A 16,722-nucleotide genomic window follows, 5' to 3' on the forward strand; every position below is an offset into this window, starting at 1 on the left:
TTCAATTTGCATGAAATTCAAATGCTTGGAGAAGTGTATGTTTTCTCCCATTTGCATTAGCTATTGAGATGTACAAGCGTCATAAGATATGTCACATCCAAATGATGTTATTGAACTTATCATCAAATGTACTTTTAAAATTGTATTTTAACTAAGATGTTCTCGAAAGGCAATGGTCACTTATGACCTATGTGTATTTGAACTGTGAATGTGAACGCACAATGATCGAAATGCACATCGATTACATTGTGAGAAAATAGTTTTTCTTCATCAATCCATCGTTTTATATGCATCTACTGACAGTCATCCAATATACACAAACCTGGCACGTACATAGCCACTGTTCTCTCCTATAGCTCATCCAGCGCTAGCTGTGTCGTGCGCACCAGACGGCTGGAACCTAGCAGAGCACATCACGGCTCAAGAGTTCACCGACGATGCCATAGGCCCCGGCAATCCGGCGCGCCGCGCGGCCGCGCACCTGGCCAGGAAGTCGGGCTCGCACGCTCAGATCCTCCCGTCGTCGAAGTTCTGGGAGTAGCTGACCGGGTCGTAGTTGAGCCCGCCGGCGCCGAGGACGTACGTCCGGTAGCGCCGCCGCGGCCAGGCCATCCGCCTGAGCCTGCGCCACAGCGCCGCCAGGCCGAACCGGCCCCAGCAGGACGCGACGGCCGCGCTCGTGCGCCCGTACGCGTCCTCCATCGTCTGCCTCCTGCCAGGTCCCGTGCGCGCGCGTCGCCGAACGGGTCCGTAGCGCCGCCGGCTGTCGGTGTGGTTCAATCTGCTGGAGGGGGATGAGAGCGCGCGGCGAGTGGCCAGGTGCGCCCCGTGCTTTGCATTGCCGTCACATCCAGCTCCCCTGACCGTTATGCGCGCGTCATGTGAGCGCCAGTTGGACGTGCAGGTGCTGGGCTGCTGCGTACGGGTTGAATTTTCTACAGAAATTCCAAAATTGCAACGAGATTTGGAGCTACTATTGCTTTTGAAGAAAAAAAATCAAATAAAATTCCAACGGGATTTTGGAGCTACTACCAGTAGTCGTGCTCAGCCGCCAGGAACTCGACACGGAGCCACATAAAATTCCCTGTCACAACCCAATATGGATGCAGGCACGCAGCATTTGCTATTATCCCGTCTTTTCAAAAAAAAAAGCATTTGCTATTATCCCGATGCGTGACGTAACACCTGTGACGTAACAGCAGAAACGGGAAATGGACCGGGCGACCTGCTCTATTTTTGGGGACGCGGAAATCATTTACTTCTTTTGGAGGGAAAAAAAACAAAAACCCACTTCCATGCGAGACAGATAGGTACAGTTTACCTGTTTACCGGACGCGGACTGGGAAACTACACGGACTTGTTTTTGTTACTGTTTTCCTAAAAATGGCCAGTTCCAGTTGCAACTGCCACACACGCTGAACGTTGAAGCAGCGTTTCGACTGGATTTCAGCTAAAACAGTCGAGCAGATGACCTGAACCTACCTACTCAAACAGTCAAACTTATTCAACTGTACAAACCTACGAGCTCAACTCCTTCGCCACCTCCGTTTAGCCCAAGAGTGGCCATGCACGCTCGCCGACGAACTGCCTCTGCGCGCATATATGTCTGCTCCCTTCTTCTCCTTCGCAATGCATCTCCATCTCCATTGCAGCAGCCTTGCATCCTTTGCACGTATGCAACTCCACCTCCATTGCGGCAACCTTGCGAATTGCATTCTCCCAATCTCAAATGGATTCAGCAAAGATCGCTCTGCTCTTCGCGCTCTCCTCCGCGCTGCTCGCGGCGGCGGCGGCGCGCGATGACGACACTTTGACTAGCAACATGGGCGAAGGGGTCGTCATCGGCGTCCTCGACGACGGCATCGACGCGGGGCACCCGTCGTTCGGCGACGTGGGCATGCCGCCGCCGCCCGCCAGGTGGCGGGGCCGGTGCAAGCACCCCGGCGTCGCGGCCTGCAACAACAAGCTCGTCGGCGCGAGGGAGTTCACGCGGCACCTTCGCAGCCCCGCCCGCCGGGCGGCGAGGGCCGGCACGCACGGGACGCACGCGTCGAGCATCGCGGCCGGCACGCCCGTGCGCAGCGCTGACGGCGGCGGTGGCGCGGTGGTGTCCGGCGTGGCGCCGCGCGCGCACCTCGCGTTCTACCAGGTGTGCGCGGGGCGGGGGTGCACGAGGGGCCCCATCATGCACGCCGTCGAGACGGCGCTCGCGGACGGGGTCGACGTCCTCTCCTTGTCGCTCGGAGACGACGGCGGCGTCGGGTTCCACGAGGACCCCGTCGTCGCGGCCACGTTCTCGGCCGTCATGAAGGGCGTCTTCGTCTGCGCCGCCGCGGGCAACAACGGCCCGACGCCTGGGTCAGTCGCGAACGACTCGCCGTGGATACTCACGGTCGGCGCAAGCTCATCAGAGAGCTCTCCACACTCCAGCAACGTCGCGGCGTTCTCCTCCCGGGGCCCGAGCCGCAACAACGGCGGCGTGCTGAAGCCGGACATCGTGGGCCCCGGCGTCGACATCCTCGCCGCCGTGCCACGCTCGACGCGCGGCGGCCCAAGCTTCGCGTCCCTCTCCGGCACGTCCATGTCGGCGCCGCACCTCAGCGGCGTCGCGGCGCGGATAAAGAGCGCGCACCCGACCTGGTGGTCGGCGGCCATCAAGTCCGCGATTATGACCACAGCCGACACCTCGGTCACCGACGAGACCGGCGCGCCGGCGAGCTACTTCGCCATGGGCGCCGGGCTCGTCAACGCGGCCAAGGCCATCGACCCCGGCATGGTCTACGACATCTCGCCGGAGGAGTACATCCCCTACCTCTGCGGGCTGGGCTACACCGACGACCAAGTGAACCAGATCATTTACCCTGCACCCGCCGTTCACTGCGCCGACATGGAGAACACCGAGGCGAAGGATCTCAATACCCCATCGATCATGGTCGCGCTGACGGCGGACACGCCAGCGGTGACGGTCAGGCGGACGGTGACCAACGTCGGAGCGGCCAGGTCGGCGTACCGGGAGGACGTGAGTGCGCCGGAGGGGGTCTCGGTCACGGTGGTTCCTGGAGAATTGCAGTTCGACAAGGTGGGCCAAAAGGCGAGCTTTACCGTCACCGTGGAACGAGCTCCTGGCGTCGTGTTGGCGTCTGAGTTTTTGGACGCGCAGATTGCGTGGGAGTCAGAGGAGCATGCCGTGCGCAGTCCGGTATCCATTTCTGCTAGGTTTTAAAGGGCACTTGATGAATAGGTGAAGTAGCTAAAACTCTAGAATTCAGAGTGTACATGGAGAACTGTTTACATCAGATGGCTGAACACGAATCACATGAATGGTCCTTTTCTGACTTCCAACAATTTTCACATGAGAAAAATTTTGGCATGTACGTAAAGAAAGTTGAAATCATTTAGCAGTTCATGATGCGGTCGTTCTTTTTTTTTTGAACCGGAATGCGGTCGTTCTTTTCCGGTCATGTGCCTTGATCAGACACATTTTACAAATTTTAGAAATCCGTCATGCCTGATAGGCTTCATTTATGTTTCTGAGACGTACAACGTCACAAGGGAGCCATACATGTTACTTCTAAGCATGAGCTATTGAGTAGTATGATGGATCGATCATCAGTTCATCATCCTTCTTGAATGGAAAAGCAGACACTTTATAGGTGATCACTGCATTTCCATGTTGGAATGCAAGAAGGGTCTCTATGATTGCCGGTGACGCATTGAAACCTTCATTATTGTAGGTAGGAATCAAGATTTCAGTTGGTTATGCATCAGCATTGAAGGGAAGAACTGGATTTAAAGTCGGGCCTGAACACAATTTAAATGTTCAGCAATGTGAGGTGCAGAACCCTCTTCCATTTCCTCCACGTTTGGCCGCAAGCAAGCAACCTCTAATCCTGCCAACCCTTGCTATATTAAGCTTGTTCATCCTGCTGTCACGCACAAGGTTACCAATCATTCCCATCAGGCACAATGCCATTTTTAGGATAATCAGCTCGCATGTAGCTAGCAGCCGTCAGCGGGTTCACCTTGGTTCGGTCTGTTCTCCAATGGATCCTCCGAATCCAACGCGCTTAGCGGCGCCTCTCTCCCTCCGCCTTGCCGTCTTCCTCCTCGTACTCGCCTCGCTTCTGGCTAGCACCGCCGTCGCGCACAACGACCATGGCCTCCACAGGAACTACCTCATCATCGTGCGCACGCCGTACGAGTACGACCGGAACCTGTTCAAGGACGTGTCGAGCTGGCACGCGTCGCTGCTCGCGTCCGTGTGCGACATGGCCGAGGAGGAGCTCGACAAGGACCCCTCCGCCATGGCGCGCCTCATCTACTCCTACCGCCACGTCGTGAACGGCTTCGCGGCCCGCCTCACCGACGAGGAGGTCCGCGCCATGGAGAGCAAGGACTGGTTCGTCAAGGCCATCCCGGAGAAGACGTACCGGCTGATGACCACGCACACGCCGCAAATGCTCGGGCTCACCGGCAAGCAGGCGTTCCACGGCGGCCTGTGGGGCAAGAGCAACATGGGCGAGGGGATCATCATCGGCGTCCTCGACGACGGCATCAGGCCCGGGCACCCGTCCTTCGACGCGACGGGCATGAAGCCGCCGCCGGCCAAGTGGAAGGGCCGCTGCGACTTCAACAGCTCCGTGTGCAACAACAAGCTCATCGGCGCGCGCTCGTTCTACGAGTCGGCCAAGTGGAAGTGGCAGGGGATCGACGACCCGGTGCTACCCGTCAGCGAGGGCTCGCACGGCACGCACACGGCGAGCACGGCGGCCGGCGCGTTCGTGCCCGGCGCGAACGTCATGGGCAACGGGCTCGGCACGGCCTCCGGCTTGGCACCCCGCGCGCACATCGCGCTCTACCAGGTGTGCTTCGAGGACAAGGGCTGCGACCGCGATGACATCCTGGCGGCGCTGGACGACGCCGTCGACGAGGGCGTCGACGTGCTCTCGCTCTCGCTCGGCGACGACGAGGCCGGCGACTTCGCCTCCGACCCCATCGCGCTCGGAGGATACACCGCCATCATGAAACGCGTCTTCGTCAGCGCCGCGGGCGGGAACATGGGCCCGCAACACGCAACAGTTGCCAACGAGGCGCCGTGGCTGCTCACCGTGGCGGCAGCCACGACCGACCGGAGGTTCTTGGTCTCCGTAAAGCTTGGCAACGGGGTCGAGCTCGACGGCGAGTCGCTGTTCCAGCCCAAGGACTTCCTGGGCGTGCAGCGGCCGCTGGTAAGGGACCTCAGCGACGGCACGTGCTCCGATGAGAAAGTCCTCACGCCGCAGCACGTCGGCGGGAAGATCGTCGTGTGCGACGCCGGTGGCAACTTCACCGCCCTGGAGATGGGGGCCGCGCTACGCGAAGCCGGCGCGGCCGGTATGGTCGTCATCAACATCCAGGAGCTCGGCTCGGTGATCCAACCCAAGGCGCACGCCCTCCCGGCGTCGCAGGTGCCTTACTCGGTGGGGCAGAAGATCAGGGCGTACATGAACTCGACGGAGGACGCGACGGGCGAGCTGGTCTTCAAAGGGACCGTGCTCGGCAACCGCGACTCGCCGGTCGTGGCGGCGTTCTCGTCGCGGGGGCCGAGCAAACAGAACCAGGGGATCCTCAAGCCCGACATCACCGGCCCCGGGGTGAACATCATCGCCGGCGTGCCCCGGCCGGCGGGGCTCATGACGGCCCCCAATCCCCTGGCGGCACACTTCGACATCCTGTCCGGCACGTCCATGGCCACGCCGCACCTCAGCGGGATCGCCGCGGTGATCAAGAAGGCGAACCCGGCGTGGTCGCCGGCGGCGATCAAGTCGGCCCTGATCACGACGGCCGACGCGACGGACCACCGCCGGCGGCCGATCGCGGCGCACGACGGGTTCCCCGCCAACCTGCTCACGCTGGGCGCCGGGTTCGTCCACCCGATGAAGGCCCTGAGGCCGGGGCTCGTGTACAACCTGTCGGCGGCGGACTACGTCCCCTACCTGTGCGGGCTGAGGTACAGCGACCACGAGATCAACTCCATCATCCACCCGCTGCCGCCGGTGTCGTGCGCGCAGATGCCGGCCGTGGAGCAGAAGGACCTCAACTACCCGTCCATCACCGCGTTCCTGGACCAGGCGCCCTACGTCGTGAACGTCACGCGCGTGGTGACCAACGTCGGGCGCGCCAGGTCCGTGTACGTCGCGCGGGTGGAGGTGCCGGGGGAGCTGTCGGTGACGGTGGCGCCGGACACGCTCCGGTTCACCAAGGTGAACCAGGAGAAGAGGTTCACGGTCACGATCAGGCCCGTGGGGGCGCGGAGGGAGAAGGGGATCGCGGAGGGGCAGCTCAGGTGGGTGTCGCGCAAGACCGTGGTGCGCAGCCCCATCCTGGTGTCGTACAAGAAGTTCGTCCAGGACACTGCTCATCTCACTCATTGATGACCACTGGATTGGATCTGTCAATCGCCCGCCGCCATGGATGTAATATGCATGGGGCAGCAGTAGGATATAGGTTCTCGTGCTTCCTGTTGCCAGTCGCGGGTTCTGTCATTATGTGCAGTGTATGCCTGTATTTAGACTGTAAATTATGTGGAGCAATATAATGAAGTTCCATGGTTGTCACCTTGAGAATTACAGATATCAGTTGGTTTTTATCTCAGCGGTGTTGATTTTATCTGAGGAAAATGAGAGTACTCTATCCTGCCTGTGATGAGTGAATTGTCAACCGTGCGGTGTGATCGTGTGCTTGGTCTTTGGATTGCAGGTACACGGGCGTCGAGTGTCGACGGAGAGTTGCCGTGGAGGAGCTCGGGCCGGGCGGCAGCTGTGGCGTCCATTCCTGGATCGAGGGCGCAAGCGGCGATGGAAGGCGGGTTTCTTGGTTTGCGCCACAAAACCAAGCAGTCGGACATCGGTTGAAGACGCCAAGTCGTGGAGGCACGGGCGTCGGTCTCGGGACTGATGGAGGCGACGGGCGTCGACGGCCTCTAGGGCCTCGCTGCGGGCGAAGAGGTGACGGGCGTCGGGCGGCGTCTAGGGCCGTCAGACCGAGGCGGGAACGGCGTCTAGGGCCACGGCGTGGAGGCGGGAATCTTCCCGCGCGAGGAGTTTTGGCAGTTTTCTCAAAACCGACCATCTACCCGGGTTTCACGGACCTTCCAAAACCGTGGACCAGATCTTCATCAAGATGGCGGCATCGTGGAGATGACTTCGTTCTGAAGAAAGAACCTTAGCCGTCAGATGGGATCGTGTACAGGGGGATACTGCAGACCAACCGGTCTGACCGGTCCCTGGCACCGGTCTGACCGGTCCCTGGCACCGGTCTGACCGGTCCCTGGCACCGGTCTGACCGGTCTTCGCGGGTATAAATACCCCTTCACTTGTATTAGGTCGGTGTGGCTTTTGTAACTTGTCCGTGGATTGTTCCGTTCCTCCCAGGCCGCCACCCCTGTGTCTCTCCACTTGTTCTTCTCTTTAGAGTAGATTTTGTCCATGGATTTGTGAGACTTTGTATTGGATTTGATTGGGAAAGGAGGCCATATCCTCCTCGTGCCCTCTGGGCTTTTGAATCAATCCAATCCCGTCCCTCTTGTGCTCTTTTGTGATGGATTTTCGTTTCGTTTTTTATGCACATGATCGAGACGGTTCTTCGAGCTCTTTGTAGCGATTCCCGTGCTTCTAGCCTCGTGCCCAACCTTCTGGAATCGCTAGCTTTTCAGAATTGAAGTTCTTGAGTTTTTGAGAAAACCCCAATCCTTCTTGATCTCCCCTCGATTTCTCAAGATTCTTTGATCTTTAGGACGAGATCTCTCGGGGATATGTTCACGGGGTAGGGGCGAAGCTATCCCCCAAGTTTCCTCGATTTTGGTGGTCGTTTGGTCGAGATTCACCGTTTGAATCAATTTTTTTGGGGTTTTCTAGGTGCCACCGGTCAGACCGGTAGGCAAGACCGGTCAGACCGGTCTGCTCGCCTTTGGACAGACACGACCGGTCAGACCGGTCCAGTGCACTGGTCAGACCGGTTCAGGCAGAGAGGTCTGCTGTTTTTCCGATTCGCTTCCGATTTGCTTCGTGGTTTCGCTCGCACGTTCGAGGCCTTTTGTGTTGGTTTAGCTTTTCTATAGCTATTCCAAACTTTGGCCAGAACGCTTGAGGGCTTGGGTGATTTTCAGGATATAGGCCGACGGTTTGAATTTCGGAAGAAATTTTGATCGGCTCCCATTCACCCCCCCCCCTCTGGTCGCCGGCTTCGGTCCCTCATTATCTAGAAACTTTTCGCTTTAAATCCTCGTAATTCAAGTTAAATGTTGTAATTTTCTTGGAAGTTCTCTTAATATCTACTGAGAAATTGAAACCAAATGCCATTTTGAAGTTGTCCATACACCTAGTTGAAAGTAAGACTAAATCGCAAATAATTTTTTTAGATTATACAGTACAACTCAGATACTCACAACACACGTACACTCACACTCACACTCACAATCCTATGAACACACGTACCTAACCCTACCCCTACTAACATCTTCGAAGACTGAGTCAACAATCCTCGAAATTGACGAAGTCACCATAAACGCTTCGTTGTTAATGGGAACGTACAAAATATCACTTGAAAATTTGTCAAGAGAGTAAATGGAAGTGTTGGATGACGGTGAACCAAGGTTATGAGTAGCATTACAGAATCATCTTTTAGGCGCAATAGATGACACTGGAAGTATGAAAAAAAAATTAAAGGCAAGGGGATCCATCATAACAACAGCGGAGATCACCTATTTGGATCTAAACTTCTAGGGCAGTTCAAATTCCAAATTTCGAACTAAATTTATGGAAGTACTATAAGTTTTAACAAAGGGTTCAAGTGCCGTTTTGAACATACAAATTTCTTATTTGTTTTTGAGGAAAAGATGCCGTTCAATTGACAACTACTTCATCTAGGATAACATTTCTATTTTTATATAAAATAAAAGAAAAGAAACACAAGCATTTATTTCAGGTGGAGAAAATCGCATCGATGTATTATTGTATTATTTGAATGCAAGAATGTCAAGGAATGTAGTAGTATTGTTTACCGTGAAGATTCTACGGAATGTCTTAGATTCGTAGTCCAGAGCTAAGTCAAAATGGAGCACAATGCTACAGAATTTACGAGGAAACCACTCTGAAGACTCCAAAGTGTGTCCTTGCCAAGAAAGTATTGTAATGGCATGCACGGGATGGAATCATGGAATGGACGAAAACAACAGCACAGCATTAACGTGTCGACCGGGTAGTACTTCTTTCACCATCGCATCGGATGGGCCACAAGCTCACAACGCGCTTGGTCTCTCCTCTGAACCTCTGAGGACGGACGGCGCTCTAAAATTCTAAATTCTAAAACTATCACAAATGAGAATTATATATATAGAGTATTAAATCTAGACGAAATAAAAAACTAATTATATAGTTTGATTGTAAATTACGAGACGAATCTAATGAGTCTAATTAGATCATGATTAGATACTAAATTGCTGCATTAACCATGTTCTAATAATTGATTAATTAGTCTTAATAAATCCGTCTCTTAGTTTACAGACTAGTTCTGTAATTAGTTTTATGATTGGTCTATATTTAATACTTCAAGTGTGAAAATATTCCATTTCAAAAACTTTATAGGCGCAACTAAACAAGGCCACAGTGCACTTTTGAACCGAATTCAGCTACAGTTTCTCTTCAATTTTTCTTTTTTTTTTTCCGAAGAACCTTCGAAAAGGGCAGGGAGCTCCTGTAGTTCACTTAAGAAGAAATAGAATTGACCAGGTTTATAACGAAAACTGGGCCCGAAAACCGTACAGCGCACGGTTAGTTAAGGAAAACCGGCAGAAAACCTACACCGAGCCCCCGAAGGTTAGCCCACCCACGCGACGCAGCAGAGCACACAACAACCCTAGGTCATCGTTGCCGAGCATGGTTGTAGCCAGCAGCTTCGACTCCCCAGGGCTGACCCCCGACGACTAGCGATGCCAAAAACAAGAGGATCTGAAGCAAGAGGCCACGACAAGTCATCGTTGCCAAGCTCAAAAGAATAGCAGCTCCGACTTCCTGCCAAGGACCCATGCCCCGCCCCCGGTGAGTGCCGAACCTCCCAAAAACCGAACACCGAAGAAGGAGTTCGCTTTGTGTTATCGTTGCCAAGCTACGCCCCCTACGCAGCAGCTCCGACTTCACGCAGCAAGCCCCGCCTCCTCACGTCGAACGGGTGCCGAGAAGCTTAGAATCCACCAGAAGCGATATCCTGACCGAGACGAGTTCCAATAGCGACGTCTTCAGGAAGGTAACGACGCCGATGCCGCCGCCGCCGCTCGTCAATAGACCGGGTTTTCACCCGTGGAAGACATGCTGGGAATATGACGCCCTCAACAGGGAAAACGGCGCCCACAGGCATCATCATCGTCGAGGCTTTCGCCCAAGGTGCCCCAGCACCATCGTCGCGCCAGGATGGCGGAAGCCTAGCTCGCCACCACCGCCATCGTTGCCCTGACGTCATGTAGAAGCCCTTCCAGAGGGGCGTCGGCGCGCCGGCCGCATTGTCGCAGCCGCACAGCTACGTCGACCGCCACCCCCTCCGACCGGACCACACACGTAGACCAGGCTCCTTGCCGCTCCTGCTGTTGCTGCGCCACCGGCGCACACGGCTGCCTCGCCACGCCCGCCGGAGCCGAGCCGCCTGCGCGCTTGTCGCCGCGCCTACAGCAGCCGCGCCGCCAGTGAGCTTGGCTGGAGCAGCAGCAGGCCGCGCCGTCCCCCGCCTTCGTGCGTAGCCGCTCGTGGTGCACCCGAGTCGGCCCCAGACGCCAGGGTTTAGGGTTTAGGGTTTAGGATCCATCACTGCAGCGGCCGAGGATCTCGCCTGCACCCGCTCGACGAGGAAGAGGGCCTCGCCGCCGCCTTCCTTGCAGCCAGGCGGACTTCCGCCGGCGTGCTCGGGCAGCGGCGAGGGAGGGAATCAGAGGGAGAGGGCGGCGGCGCTCGGGACTCGAGTCCCCCGAGTCGCCCCGAGGAGGAGCGACGGGGGCGTTGGGGCGAGGCTAACTGTTATGCTGTCGACTTCTCTTCAATTTCATTCCAGACAGACAGGACGATGCTGGTACAAAACGTACAGCACTGACTGATGGGCCAGCTGAATTCTTTTTACACCGCCAAAAGGGCCAATCGCAGAACGGCAGTTGACTTTGACCGTTGGGAACGGCCAAGTCTCCTTATTTTGGGAGTGGGGCACGCGCAAGAGTGCAACTACAAACAAACTGAAATCGCTATCCTATTATTTCCCCATCTCAGTCCCGGGAGTTGATGGTGGCGTGGATATCTTAAACCAGAATCCCTAGCCGCCATTGGAGGAGGACACTGATCGCCACGTTCTTAGTTTGATAGTTTCTTACACGTAGCGTGGCCACTTGTACAAACCGAGTTTGTCTGCTTCCGTAGATGACCCTGATGCGCGTGTTCTTCCCCGACACCCCGATTCATCATCATTAGGCGGAAACACAAATTGTTTTTTTTGAAGTAATATATATACAATTCCAGAACCGAAACAGACAACCATCAGTTTTTTTTTATGGGATGGTGGCATGGAGCCAAATCAAATGTCCTCGGTATCTTGAGACGCACACCGGAAGGTGCCTGGCAAGAAATTCCATCGGGGTTGACCTCGCCTAAGTCATCAGGCCAATCCAAGCTCGTACAAGAAATGGCACCACCCAATGCTACATATCCAGAATTCCTTCGCCAACAGCGGCTTCAACCGGAGCTAGGTCCGGAAGGATGCAGGGCGCCGGGGGCGCGGCGCACCGGCGGTGGGACACGTCGTCGTCGTCGCAGTACAGCTTCAGGACGTCGGTGAGCAGCGCGGCGGACATCACCGCCGGCGACGAGGTGGAGGAGGCGAGCCCGCCGCCCGTGGAGGACAGGGTTTTCGTGGCCGTGCCCGAGGAAGTCAGGCACGGGAAGAGCACCCTGCTGTGGGCGCTGGAGAACCTGGCCAATGACGGCGCCGGGATCGTCATCGCCCACGTCCACTGCCCCGCGCAGATGATCCCCATGAGTAAGCTTTCCTTAATAGTACTCGTGTTGTTTGGAAGATTACCTGACGCATTTCAATTACTGTATCCATGAACCTGAAATCCTGAATGCCGCCGCTGCTTGTGGTTCCTCGAAAAAATGGATATGGTTTGTTAACTATGGAGAGCAGTTAGGACCAAGCAAACTCTGTACACAGCTACACACAGCACAACTGAAAGGGATTTTCCTTGTTTCGTCATGCAAATTATAGTCACTGAGAGTAAACATTACCTTGACTTTCATACCTGCTCGTTCTTTGTTAGCTGAGCTGCTAAACTTGTTTTCACATGTCCGAAAAGGCATTACCATCTTCTGAATTCGTACCTCATGGTTCATTCCTCTGAAAGCCTGATAAATCGTCTCTGCTGCATGATTGCCGGCATGAAAAAACTATCGAAACCATTATGCGTTGAAAGAAACAGGCATACATTCTCTGAAGCCATGAAACTGATAGCAGTTTTAAGACCATAATTTTTTTACTATGGTACAGTAAAGAATTCTTCCATGATAATAAATACTGCTCAAGAGTTCAGACTTCACTGGATCGTCCTTAATCTGTTATTTCAGTGGGGGCAAAAGTTCACTACACGACAGTGAATCCGCAACGGGTTAATGATCATAGAAAGAAGATGCGAGCAGAGGCAGAGGAGAAACTAGATGAGTATGTTAAGATGTGCATAAGGAAAAAGGTGCTCTTCCCCACCTATCTTGCCATGAATAAAACAAATGAACCACCTAAACCACCCAGCAACACAGGAGAATACAGTGAATGCATATGTATATCAAATGATAAATTGCTGCCACATTACCTTCATAGGTCAGCTGCGAGAAACTAATAATAGAAAACGAGGATGTTGCTAAAGGGCTTCAAGAGCTTATTTCCCTTCACGGCATCACCAGGCTTGTCATGGGAGCAGCTGCAGACAAACACCACTCAAAGTATGAATCACACCTGATGATTATAGTGTCTTTCTCATGTTTTTTTTTTGGATTTTGGTAGTTTAAAGCTGCAAAACATCATCACACTATATTCCTTATTAGCACACAAGTTATACGTGCTACTAAATCTCAGAGGGTTGAAAGTAAACCACTGGAAACAGAAGAAAGCAAATTTGGCCGTGTTATCTAATAAGTGTTCCCCTATTGTAGGAAAATGAAATCACTTAAATCCAAGACAGCACTCAGACTGATGGATACAGCAGCCTCATCGTGTAAGATATGGTTTACTTGTAAAGGCCATCTTATATGCACCAGGTATGATTAAGCTCTTAAGGTTTTTACCTGCCTAAGATATAAACTATTTTCTTGGACATTAGTATCAGCGAAGTGTCAATCAGTTGGTGGTCTAACTCCGATAACACCTGCACCTTGAGGCTAACATCCATAGTTTGGGTTCCACTAAAGTTAAATGTGGTTATTTGTGAAACTTCTCAGATTTGACCCCATAACATCTCATTTATTTGATTCTAACTTGACTATGGTAATCAACTCCATATCATTGCAAAAGAGTTAATGTCAGTAAAGTTCATTGGAAAAAAGAACAAAAAAGGGGATAAAATCTGACCTCTGAATACTGCAGGGAAGCAAATACAACTGTTCCTGCCATATCAGCATCACCTGCATTCCCAAATGCATCAAACTCCTCAGTAACCAGCGTTGTTAGCCATCTGAGATCAGTTACAATAAGTCATTCACACTCAGAGAGCGAGGCATCAAGCTCAAATGGAAGCCCAAGGCATGATCTGACAAGATCTAGAACAGAAGTGGGGCTGTATCCATCTCTAGAAGCTATCAGCACACCATCTCGGCTACATGAATCCTACAGCAGGCCTACAAGTATATCAAGGAGCTCTATTGATTCCTGGAGTGAATTTGGGAGATTGCAGAACTCCTGGTCTGATCCATCAAGAAATGGTGATGCAGTCACGACCTTAGGATCAGCAATGCCCAATCAAATGCAAGAACCTGACGATGAGAATTTCTCATCCCCTTCTCATGAGCTGGTACGTACCATAAAGAAGAATGAGGAATGACGATTTAATAAAAACTCTCGTAAATGAAGTATAACAGAGTACTGAAATAAGTTTGGTACCACACAGGAGAATCCAGGCGTAGGCGTTGATGCTAACATATATGATAGGCTCACAGAGGCTCTCAGTGAGGCTGAACTCTCTAAGAAAGAAGCATATGAAGAATCAAACAAACGCCGAAGAGCTGAACGAGATATGATTTCAGTTCTTCAAAAGGTAAGGTTTCTCCAATATTCATGATTGAGACTGCAAATATTTAACCAACGGACCAGCCAAAATCATACACTACTTTTACAGGCAAAAGAGATAGAAAACTTATATCAGCATGAGATCAGGCAGCGAAAAACAACTGAGGAAACGCTTGTGAGACAGGCACAGGAGATTGAAGAAATGGAAACACAGCATCATGCTATCTCCAATGAACTACATGATGTCAAGGAGCAGAAGTTCGCTCTAGAGCAACAAATAAAAGAGATGGCATCTTTTATCAAAGATTGGGAAGAGAAGATGGTGGCGAACAAACACCTTCTCGATGTGCTGCAAACAGATAACGAGAAGCTGCAGCAAGAACGAGACGCTGCGGTGGCTGAAGCTGATGGCCTGCGCCAGAAGAATGACCAGAAAATTTCAATGCCATTGCCAGCTGAAACACTTAATACTGAGTTATCCTACTTTGAGCTAGAACAAGCAACCCAAGGCTTCGATGAGGGGCTTAAGATTGGTGAGGGTGGATTTGGAAGCGTCTACAAAGGGTTCCTCCGCAACACAACAGTTGCTATAAAGTTGCTGAATCCGCAGAGTATGCAAGGGCAGTCAGAATTCAACCAAGAGGTGATGCAATTCATCAGATTATTGGCTTCACTTCATACAATCAAGTAGGCAACCATGCCTGACCCTTGCGTGACACCATTGCAGGTTGCTGTCCTCGGCAGAGTGCGGCATCCAAACCTCGTCACACTGATCGGCTCCTGCCGGGAGGCGTTCGGCCTGGTTTACGAGTTCCTCCCCAACGGCAGCCTCGAGGACCGGCTCGCGTGCATCAACAACACACCGCCACTGACATGGCAGGTGCGCACCAAGATCATCTGCGAGATGTGCTCGGCCCTGATCTTCCTCCACTCGAACCAGCCACACCCGGTGGTCCACGGCGACCTGAAGCCTGGCAACATCCTCCTGGACGCCAACTTGGTCAGCAAGCTGGGGGACTTCGGCATCTGCCGGCTCCTGAGCCAGTCGAACACGGCCGTGTCGTCCAACACCACAAGGTCCATCACCACAAAGCTCCACCGGACGACCACCCCGAAGGGGACCTTCGCGTACATGGACCCGGAGTTCCTGTCCACGGGCGAGCTCACGCCGCGGTCCGACGTGTACTCGTTCGGCATCATCATCCTGCGGCTCCTGACGGGGCGGCCGCCAAAGAGGATCGCGGAGGTGGTGGAGGACGCGATGGAGCGCGGGGAGCTGCACGCCATCCTGGACCCCACCGCGGGGGACTGGCCGTTCGTGCAGGCCAACCAGCTGGCGCACATCGGCCTGCGGTGCGCGGAGATGAGCCGGCGGCGGCGGCCGGACCTCGCGGGGGAGGTGTGGAAGGTGGTGGAGCCCCTCAGGAAGGCCGCCTCGCTCACCGCGGGGCGCCTGTCGCTGGACGACGCCAGCGCGCCGTCCTACTTCGTCTGCCCGATCTTCCAGGAGGTGATGAGCGACCCCCACATCGCGGCGGACGGGTTCACGTACGAGGCCGAGGCCATCATGGGGTGGCTCGACGGCGGGCACGACACGTCGCCGATGACCAACCGGAAGCTCGAGCACTGCGAGCTGACGCCCAACAGGGCGCTCCGCTCGGCGATCCTCGAGTGGCAACAGCAGCTGCAGCACCGGGCATGACCGCTTCCTGGAGCGGAATGCAGCCGCACGTCATTGGATACTTCATCTAACTGTAAATTGTGTGCTTACAAGTTTAGAGCTTCAGAATTCAGATTGAGATTTTAGGGGAAAATTAGATTCCAGAGTAAGGAGGAAAAATAAAGTGGGAAATTTAGTTCTGTGGATTGTGGAAATGGCGCGTGTAATCCTACTGCATGCGGCGGATCGCTTTAATCGAAGCTGATTGACAATTCGGCATACCTCGCGGGATGAATCAGATCCACTCAAAATCTTAAAAAAATCCTTCAAAAAAAAATCTAAAAAAATCACATCACATCACGCGTACCACGCAATTACAAATCACTTATCACAGCCTGATGCTTCAATCATACAAGAAGCAGCTGCAGCAAGAGGAGGCTAAGCTGAATACTTGCTCGATCGGGATGAGTTTGCATGCTACTATCAGCATCTAAGCCAGATTTACCTTCCCTTCATCGTATTTCCGTACTTTGTATGCCTAATCTCTCAGACAAATCACCAACTTGGTACGAGACTGAATAATCTGATACTAAACTGTTCCTGAACGCGAAATTTGCGATTCTAATTATCGTATTGGAGAGCAGGACTGGTGTGAAAGTGTGCCTAGCCGGATTAGATAGCTGGCCTCGGTAGCACTCATCAGGGTTTTGGGTTCGACTCCTGGTGGGAGCGAATTTTACACTGAGATTAAAAAATCACTTCGCCTGTTTACATGCCAA

The 16,722-nt window shown here is 53.5% G+C and overlaps 3 protein-coding genes across 3 annotated transcripts; all 3 read left to right on the forward strand.

Moving 5' to 3' along the window:
• The first annotated feature begins 1,729 nt into the window (after nucleotides 1-1,729).
• Nucleotides 1,730-3,223, forward strand: LOC120655784 (subtilisin-like protease 3). Its single transcript, XM_039933754.1, has one exon. The coding sequence runs from the start codon at nucleotides 1,730-1,732 to the stop codon at nucleotides 3,221-3,223; it is 1,494 nt and encodes a 497-aa protein (XP_039789688.1).
• A 682-nt stretch (nucleotides 3,224-3,905) lies between these two features.
• LOC120657413 (subtilisin-like protease 1) lies at nucleotides 3,906-6,589 on the forward strand. The gene has a single exon (XM_039935726.1). It carries the CDS (start codon nucleotides 4,044-4,046, stop codon nucleotides 6,411-6,413), a length of 2,370 nt encoding a protein of 789 aa, XP_039791660.1. The 5' UTR covers nucleotides 3,906-4,043; the 3' UTR covers nucleotides 6,414-6,589.
• A 4,790-nt stretch (nucleotides 6,590-11,379) lies between these two features.
• On the forward strand, nucleotides 11,380-16,158 carry LOC120711882 (U-box domain-containing protein 33-like). The gene is made up of 8 exons (XM_039997554.1): nucleotides 11,380-12,048; nucleotides 12,633-12,754; nucleotides 12,883-13,004; nucleotides 13,215-13,319; nucleotides 13,645-14,068; nucleotides 14,165-14,311; nucleotides 14,393-14,926; nucleotides 15,011-16,158. The coding sequence occupies exons 1-8, from the start codon at nucleotides 11,769-11,771 to the stop codon at nucleotides 15,983-15,985; spliced, it is 2,709 nt and encodes a 902-aa protein (XP_039853488.1). The 5' UTR covers nucleotides 11,380-11,768; the 3' UTR covers nucleotides 15,986-16,158.
• The last annotated feature ends 564 nt before the right edge of the window (nucleotides 16,159-16,722 follow it).

This window comes from Panicum virgatum, chromosome 1K (genome assembly GCF_016808335.1).
Source record: "Panicum virgatum strain AP13 chromosome 1K, P.virgatum_v5, whole genome shotgun sequence".
Classification (NCBI taxonomy): Eukaryota; Viridiplantae; Streptophyta; class Magnoliopsida; order Poales; family Poaceae; genus Panicum; species Panicum virgatum.

Bases quoted from the DNA above. Each gene is read 5' to 3' on its own strand.
- LOC120711882 (XM_039997554.1), top strand. From the start codon at position 11,769: ATGCAGGGCGCCGGGGGCGCGGCGCACCGGCGGTGGGACACGTCGTCG. The intron at 14,312-14,392 runs GTAAGGTTTCTC...CTACTTTTACAG, and splicing joins TGATTTCAGTTCTTCAAAAG to GCAAAAGAGATAGAAAACTT. The intron at 14,927-15,010 runs GTGATGCAATTC...ACACCATTGCAG, and splicing joins AGTCAGAATTCAACCAAGAG to GTTGCTGTCCTCGGCAGAGT.
- LOC120657413 (XM_039935726.1), top strand. From the start codon at position 4,044: ATGGATCCTCCGAATCCAACGCGCTTAGCGGCGCCTCTCTCCCTCCGC.
- LOC120655784 (XM_039933754.1), top strand. From the start codon at position 1,730: ATGGATTCAGCAAAGATCGCTCTGCTCTTCGCGCTCTCCTCCGCGCTG.